The sequence below is a fragment of the Pteropus vampyrus genome, unplaced genomic scaffold (assembly GCF_000151845.1).
Source record: "Pteropus vampyrus isolate Shadow unplaced genomic scaffold, Pvam_2.0 Scaffold20, whole genome shotgun sequence".
NCBI lineage: Eukaryota > Metazoa > Chordata > Mammalia > Chiroptera > Pteropodidae > Pteropus > Pteropus vampyrus.
In genome coordinates this window covers 566,677-575,784 of record NW_011888801.1, presented here as the reverse complement: position 1 = coordinate 575,784, position 9,108 = coordinate 566,677, and the positions used below count along the sequence as shown (strand labels likewise).

General features: G+C 33.7%; 1 protein-coding gene and 1 pseudogene across 7 annotated transcripts in view; one reads left to right on the top strand and one right to left on the bottom strand.

Annotated features, from left to right (window-relative positions):
- MICU1 (mitochondrial calcium uptake 1) overlaps positions 1-9,108 on the top strand; it is a 196,073-nt gene that overhangs the window by 41,880 nt on the left and 145,085 nt on the right. For all 7 annotated transcript variants that reach the window (XM_011355210.2, XM_023527889.1, XM_011355208.2 and 4 more), the window contains one exon: positions 7,998-8,172. In XM_011355210.2, coding sequence (XP_011353512.1) covers positions 7,998-8,172 — 175 coding nt within the window. The remainder of the gene's footprint in view (positions 1-7,997; positions 8,173-9,108) is intronic.
- On the bottom strand, positions 895-1,013 carry LOC111736613 (annotated as a pseudogene).

Genomic DNA, 9,108 nt, shown 5'->3' with positions numbered 1-9,108 from the left:
AAATGCAAGGGAAGTAAAAGCTAAAATAAATGAATGAGACTACATCAAACTAAAAAGCTTCTGCTCCACAAAAGAAATTGTCAACAAGGTAAAGAGAGAACCATCCGAATGGGAAAATATATTTGCAAGCAACACCTCCGATAAGGGGCTAATATCCAAAATATGCAAGAACTCATACAACTCAATAACAATGAAAAAAAAAACAATCCAATCAAAAAATGGGCAGTGGACCTGAACAGACACTTCTCCCTTTTGAGGGATATTTTCACTGGATATGGCATTCTAGATTGATCTTTCTCTTTCTGGCACTTTAAAGATGTCATTTAATTGTCTTTAGCTTTGTTTTGGTTTTACTTTTTTCAATATAGTATCTTCATTATATCGAAGTATCCTTTTTTATTGTGGTAAAATTATGTATGCATAAAATTTACAATTTTAACCATTTTTAAGTTCAGTGACATTAAGTACATTCATAGTATTGTGCCACCATCACCACCATCCATCTCCAGAACTCTTTCATCATTCCAAACTCTGTACCTATTAAATAATAATTTTCCAATCCCTTCTCCCCCTACTCCCTGGTATTCTACTTTTCCCCTCATCCTCTATGAATTTGGCTATTCATAGTCTATGAATTTGGCTATTGTAGTATCTATATAATTGGGATAATACAATATTTGTCCTTTTGTTTTATGGCTTATTTCACTTAATATAATAATTTCAAGGTTCATATATGTCATAGCATGTGTCAGAATTTCCTTCCTTTTAAAGACTAAATAATTTTTTGTTATATATATACCTTTTTTTTTTTAGGTGAGGCAACCCTTGGTTGACCTCACAGATTACAAGGACCTTGTCAGCTTACAATCCCTTATTTTTTTTTTTTATTTTTTACTCTTACAGCACCTGGTCTTCCTAGGTGGTCTCCCATCCAACTACTACCCAGGCCCAACCCTGCTTAGCTTCCGAGATCAGACAGTATCGGGTTTGTTCAGGGTAGCATGGCTGTAGATGTATATATTACCGTTTTGTTTATGCATTCATCTGCCAATGGATACTTGGGTGGTTTCCACCTTTTGGCTTTTTTGAATAATGCTACCCATGAACATTTATGCACAAATATCTCTTTGAGTCACTGCTTTCTCTTCTTGTGGGTATATAATTAGAAGTGGAAATGCTGGATCATGTCTTCAGCTTTTTTATAAAAAGTCAATGGTAATTTTTATCTTTGTTTTTATGTATGAACTATATCTTTTTTCTTGGCTTACTTTTATGATGTTCTTTATCACTTATTTTCAACAATTTGATTATGATGTGTTTTGGTGCTGTTTACTTTGTTTATTCTGTTTAGGGTTTATGGACTTCCCTGGACTTTGAATTTATAGTTTTCATGAAATTTGAACAATTTTTGCCCATCATGTCTTCATTACATTTTTCAGTCTCCATTGCCATACACACTCCACCCCCCGATACACACACAGTGTCTGAGACTTCATTAACACAGACTGTCTGATATTGTCCCATATATCACAAAGTAATGTTTACATTTTGTAGAGCCTTTTTTCTCTCTGTGCTTCAATTTTGGAAGTTTTTATTGCTCTTCAAGGTCATTGATTTATTTTTCTTAGTATCTTCTGAGTCTACCTAGTGATTTTTAAAAAATTTTAGACATTGTATTTTTAAACCCTATAAGTGCCATTTTAAAAACATCATTTATATTTTTCTTATTTATATTCAGATTTTTCTTTAAATTCTATAACATATTTATAATGATCTTTTTGAAGCTCTTTTCTTTTTGTTCTATCATCTCTGTCATTTCTGCGTCAGTTTATTATTCAGAGTCTCATTTACCTGTCTCCTTTTTTGTTAAATAATTTTGTATGAGACTGCTGCTTATTTATTGTAAATATATGTACCATGAAATTTAGCTTTTTAAATATACACTTAAGTGATTTTAAGTACATTCACATTGTGTGTAACCATTACCACTTTATCTCCAAAATTTTTTCATCTTTCCAAATTTAAACCCTATACCTATTAAACAATAACTCTCCATTCCTTCTTCCCCTGACCCCTGGTAACCACCATTCTACTTTGTGTCTCTATGAATTTGGCTATTCTATGTACCTCATATAAGTAGAATCAGTCATTTGTCCTTTTATATTTTGCTTATTTCACTTAGTAAAATGTGTTCAAGTTTCATCCGTATTGTAGCATGTGTCAGAATTTCCTTTTTATATTGTATACTCAGTAACTTATTTTTGTAGCTAAAGTTCTATTTATACTTGGTCTTTTAATGTCTGTTACAGAATTTAAAGTGATTTACACATCATCCTTATAGCATAACAGTATTCTGTATTTATCTGTGTATTTACCTTCACCAGTGAGCTTTATAAACTTTCATGTTGTTGTGTAGTTTTTTGTTTGCTTAGCATTTTTTTTTGTAATGTAGGTTTAGTGTTTTGTTTATCTGGGAACATCTGTATTTCTCCTTGATTTTTAAAGGATCATTTTTTTTTACCAGATATAGTATTCTCGGTTGGCATTTTCTCCTCTGAGCACTTTCTATATATCATCCTATTTCTTTATGGCCTGCAAGGTTTCTGCTGAGAAACCTTATGGGGTCTGCTTGTACATAATGAATCGCTTTCTTTCTCTTTTCTCCTGCTTCTTTTAATATTCTCCCTTTGTCTTTGACTTCTGACAAATTGATTTTGATGTGTCTTATGTGGATTTCTTTGGGTTTCTCCTATTGGGAATCTTTTGGGCTTCTTCAGTCTGAGTGTCCATAAACTTCTGCAGATTCAGGAAGTTTTGGGCCATGCTTTCTTTAAATAAACTTTCTACTCTGTTCTTGCTCTCTCTCCCTTCTTATTTCTGAAACTCTCCACAATGTATGTATTGATCTTCTTAACTTTGTCCCATAAATCCCTTAGGTTTTCTTCACTTTCTTTTATGTTTGTTTCTCTGACTGGATGATATCAGATGATAATATTTTTGAGTTTATCAGTTCTTTCTTCTGCTTGATCAAGTCTGCTGTCTAACGACCCCTAGGGAATTTTTTAGGTCGGTAATTGAATTCTTCAGTGCTAGAATTTCCATATGCTTCTGTTTTATATTTTTATCTCTCTTAATAGATCGTTTTAATGCATCATTTTCTTGAGCTTATAAAGCATCTTTATGATGGGCATTTTGAATTATTTTCCAGATAATTAATATTCTTGTTTCTTTAGGATCAGTTTCTGGATATTTATTTCATTCTTCTGTTTGGGCTGCATTTCTTTGTTTCTTTATGTGTTTTTTAACTTTGAGATTTGTGTTCTTAAAGAATCAGTCACATGTCACAGTCTTTACAGACTAGCTTCGCACAAAGGAAGACCCTCGGCAATCAGCCCAGCTGTGGATTTTAGGTGCCTCCGAAACTTTGGGGGAAGATACAGCTTCTCCAGGTCTGTGTGGGCCATTTCTCAGAGGCCTGCCAGTTTTTCAGGCGCTTATAATCTCTTGCTCCCTCTGGTGTTTATCTGTGACACTGCACATTCTTTGGTCTATAGCATCAAGCCACCCTGTTCTGTCTGTCTTCTCATCAGCCATCAGGCATTCAAAATATGCCAGTTTCCCATTAGCACCCAAAGTCAGATGAGACAGATATCAATCCTTCAGACAGCTCTCTGAAGAGCTAAAATGCCAGACACACATTCTACTTTTTTCCCTCCCATCCGAGGGAGAAGGCTTAAGTCATGAGCCTTTTCCCAACTATTCCAAGCTGTGCCAACTGTAGTAAGCCACCTCCTGCTTTTCTTTGTTCTCAGTGGCTCCTAGACATGCAGACTGTGCTACTTCCATCTGTGAGGTGAATAAGCAGAACATTTGATACCCATTCCAGTCTCCTCTTTCCCCTCTGTGGGAGAAGTTGCTAATTGGGGCATGCTGAGCTGAGCTTGCCTGCTTGGGGGAGGAGCTGACATAAGTAAAGTGAAATTGCTCCTCTTACTTCAGTGTTTCTGTTGGAATTATGCTTACCTGGTGTACTGCACTTCTTAACTGGATCTGAGAAATCTCATTAAAGTATTTTTATCTGTATATCATTGTTGAATCAGTGCTTCTGTGGGGGACAAAGGTTGGGACTTCCCATTCCACTATCTTGCTGACATCTAAGAATTATGTTATTGGATATTTTACATTGTGAATGTTACTTTGTTGAGTGTCTGGATTTTGTTGTTTTCCTTTAAAAGTATTTATTTTCATGTTGGTAGGCAGTTCATTTATTGAAGAACCTGCTTGATATTCCAAAAAAATTTTAAAGCTTTTTTAAAAAGCATGATTTAAAGTATCTTTTGCTCTAGGGCTAATTTAGCCCTACTAATAATATGACCCTTTTACAGTAGTTATTAAATGCCTTAAGTGTTTAATAATCTGTCAGAACTTGAACATTTCCTGCTTGTGAGTTCTAGAAGTTATTTGGCCTACAACTTCTTGGTTTGTTCTTTGCCCAGTTTTGGATAGTTTAATCCTAAGAACATACTGCTTAATGTTGAATCAAGGAGACTGCTTGTAGACTCATGGAACTTTTTCTTAACTCCCTTCTCTCTGATCCTCTTCCCCACCAATTCCAGTCACTTCAGTCTCTCCAAACTTTGACCTGTCCTCTCAACTTAGCATGATTACTGTATTTTGCTTGGGATCCTCATCATGATCTGAAAAATGCCTCCAAACACAACTTCATGGCAATTATATGCCTCCCTTTTCTCAGAGAGTTGCTATCTCTTGTTCAGTATCTGAAGACATTTGTTCCAAATAGTTTGTTCAATTTTCTGTATTTTTTTCTCTGTAGAAAAGCACGTCTAGTGCAGTTAATCCATTGTGGTTGGAAACGGAAGTCCTCTTTCTATACATCATCATATTTCATCAGTTCTGTGACATTTAATCACTATTACATTGTTATTGCAATGGCTTCAACTATGAGGAAGAAAATAGGAAAAAACAAAGTGACTCTTGTAAGCTTGTAATTCCTAAGGTGGTAAAAGTTGTATAGATGTAATAGTGTGTAATCCGTCAACTACCTATGAGCAGCACTCAGAATATCATGGATATCAGCTAGTAAGTATTTTAGAAGAAATTATAAATGCTATTTAATTGATTGAACTGAGTGAAGCATGTACTTAGGGGAATTTCTATTATACCAGATGATACTGAATGTCTGTAGATTTTTTTTAGAACTTAGGTTTTTGAGAAGTCAGCTCACAAATCACTTTTTCCAGGAAACTTTTCCTGATCCTTTTCTCTGTCCTTACATGTTCTTTATCAGTTTATTTGTTTTACCTATTGACTGTATACTTCTTGAGGACAGAGACAGTCTTATTTATATTCATCTTAGCAAGTAGTGTAACTCTTATAGCACTTGAATGATTAATTAAGTGAATGCTGTTTCTTTTCTTTGTGGAGAAATAGCTTGGGTCTCCACTTTACCAGCTCATCATCTTTTAGCTACACAAGACTCTACACAATGCAATATACATATGATGTATTGAATTGTACACTTGAAACAAAACAAAAACAAAAAATCAGTTACTGTTCTCGCTTATAAATTCAAATAATTCTTTGCCTTTGTATTTAGAAAATATGATTTGCAAGTAAATGAAATAAAAACTATTGATTTAAATTTTCTCTGAGTCACATGAAAGGGACACATTAAGAATTTTATCATATTGCAATATCTTAATCCCAGTGTATTTTTTCCCAGCCCCTTTTCTGGTTAACATAGATGAGGATTTTCATTTGATTTCCTTAATCAGCAACAGACATTGCATGCTTTCTCTGTGTAAAGTACTAAATTGGAAACTCTGGATACTCAAAATAAAAGAATGTAGTGTCCAGTCTCTTGTTAATGACTTTATCTATTAGATTGAACATTACTGATATTTGACAGTTTTGATTTGTAAAAACAATATCATTTGTGTCCCCCCCAATAAATAAAGAGCAAGGTGGACTCTGGGAAAACATAAATAACCATACAGAGCACTAAATTACATGTTATGATTTAGTTACTAAATGGTATAGGAGTTTGAAGGAATAGAGTCATTACCTTGGATGAGGAAGTTGGGAAAATCTTCATAGAATAGATTGTCAGTTTCAGCTTCTAATCAGCCTGAGGGGCTTCTACTGAACATTCAGTTTTTTATTGCTTTTGATAATTGAATGAAACTGGAAAGCCCATCAGAGCAGTTGTATTCATGTGGAATATTTTTTTATTTACAAATTTTAATTCGAATGTTTGTTTTTGATTTTCCCCCACATGCACATTTTATTCTTTCAATGCACTTTTTTATTGAGGTAAAAAAAGAAAACCATAAAAATTACCATTCTAACCACTTTTAAGTGTACCATTCGTTAGTGTTAAGTATATTCACATTGTTATCATGTAGATCTCCAGAACTTTTTCATCTTGCAAAACTAAAACTCTACACTTATTAAATAGTAATTCCTCTATTCCCACTCTCTGCAGCCCCTGGCTACCACCATTCTACTTTCTGTCTCTTTGAAGACCTCACATAAGTGGAATCTTACTGTATTTGTCTTTTTGTGACTGGTTCATTTCACTTAGCATAATGTCCTCAAGGTTCATCTATGTGTGGCATGTGACAGGATTTCCTTTCCTTTTTTGTATTTTTCAGTTTCATTTTAAAAAAATGTTTTTCAACATTAAAAAAAGAGTTGTACATAATTAGTGCATAGAACTTGACGAGTTGGAGATAAGTATACACTTGTGAACCATCACCACAGTCTATGCCATAAACCTCCCAAAATTTCCTCCCACCCTCTTATTATTATTACTATGGGGTTCTTTTTGGGATAAAACAATTAACATAAGATTTTCTCTCTTAGCAAACTTTTTGGTATACGATACAGTGTTGTTAACTATAGACACTATGTTGTACAGGAGGTCTCTAGGACTTATTCACCTTGTGTAACTGAAACTTTGTACCCTTTGACTAATAACTCTCTATTTTGCCCACCACCACCTCCTGAAAACCACCATTTCACTATGCCTCTTTCAATTATTTTGGGTATAACCCAGAAGTGGGATTGCTGAGTCATATGGTAGTTCTGTTGTTAGTTCACACTGTTTCCATATATTAGTTTACATTCCCACCTACAGTGAGTGTACCAGGGATCCCTTATCTCCACATTGTCACCTACATTTGTGTTGTGTGTGTGTGTGTGTGTGTGTGTGTGTGTTTAATGAATGCTATCCTGCCAGGTGTGAGGTAATATCTTGTTGCAGTTTTGATTTATATTTCCCTCATGATTATAGATGTTGAGCACCTCTTCATCTATATGTTAGCCACTTATGTATCTTTGGAGAAATGTCTATTCATTTGCTTTGCCCATTTTTAAATTGGATTATTTGTGGGTTTTTTGCTATTGTGTTTTAAGAGTTCCTTATACATTTCGAATATTAACTTTTTATTAAATATATGTTTTGCATATATTTTCTCTCATTCCATACATTGCCTTTTAATTTTGTTTATTTTTTCCTTTGCTATGCTGAAGCTTTCTAGTTTCAAGTAATCCTGCTTATCTATTTTTGCTTTTGTTGCCTGTGCTTTTAGTGTCATATCCTGTTCTTTTAAGGCTGAATAGTATTCTATGCATATACCACATGTTCTTTATCCATTCATCTGTCAGTGGACATTTGGGTTGCTTCTATGTTTTAGCTATTGTGAATCATGCTACTATTAATCATGCTACTATTAACATGTGTGCAAAAATCTTCTTATTACCCTACTTTCAATTCTTTTGGATATATAATCAGAATTGAGATTTCTGGATCATATGGTAGTTCTATTTTTAATTTTTTGAGGAATCCCTTTATGTAGAATTTTTCACAAATTTCATTGTTTTTTGCTCTTGCTAAGCGGTATCTGAAAAATCTTTATTTGGTTAATATGATGGACCTTCATGATTAATATAGATTTCTTTTTTTGCATATCCAGAGCCCTTGCAGAATCTCCACCATCTGTAAACAACCTAAAGAGTGAACTTGATGATAAAGAGAAGAATAAAGATGAAGGGGAAGTTTGTAACCATGAAAAAAAGGCTGCAGGTATTTGTCTTGAGCCTTATCCAGAAGAGAGAAAGAAGAAACGTTCTGGATTCAGAGACAGAAAAGTATGGAACACTAATTTTATAAATTAATCAGAACAGTAGTTAACCCAAAATTAGAATGATGCAGTTGAGTCTCTTTTATGATGTATTTCATATGGTTCACAATCACTTTGAAGTTATTCACCTCTTTGCTATTTTTCATGTTCTAAGGCAAATGTACTCTTGGAATGTAAAGTTAATGAAGGTAGTAAAAATGATCTAAGATTAGTAATCAGGATTAACATGTATTTTCATTCTTTCAGTCTGACTCCCTAAGGCGATTCTTTCTTTCTGGATCTTTCTGATGTTGAATGTTCTCACATATGTTAATTGTGTCTTTGTGGTATTACTTATTTATGATGTCAGGTTCGAAAGGCAGAATAAAATCTCTTTGGAAATATACAAATATTTCCAGAAAATAAACTAATTTTGAGGACAGCATAAACTTCAAATGACTTCAGCATTCTATATCTTTAACGTAACCTGCTGTTTATATAGCTCTACCTTAGAAAAGTTTCAGTTCCACTATAAAAATGCTTGTGATATTGGGCATTTGAATTCAGCAGATGTGAATGATGAAAAGTCAAAACAGAGTGAATTTATTAGATATTTTGTATGTTGACATTAAAATTCAGGGAATTACCTTCACTTGCTAAAATATAGCTAATCAGTGCAAGAAGATAATTTGAGTTATTTCTGTGTTGTGTGTGTTTGTGGCATATATTTGCAAGAAGAGTTTCTTTGAGATATTTGGATCTTCTGTTTGTCTGTTTGGAGGAAGTTATTATATACGTCTTCTCATTTCCCAAATCTATTTCTTATTGAGGTGAATTTGAACAAATGATGTATCACAAGTAATTGTCAACTATCCCAGTGTTTCCACAATGATACATTTATTTAATATTTTGCCCTGAGTGATTTCAAAGAAAGTTCCAATTAATCTTGCTGCAGCCGTTTCAT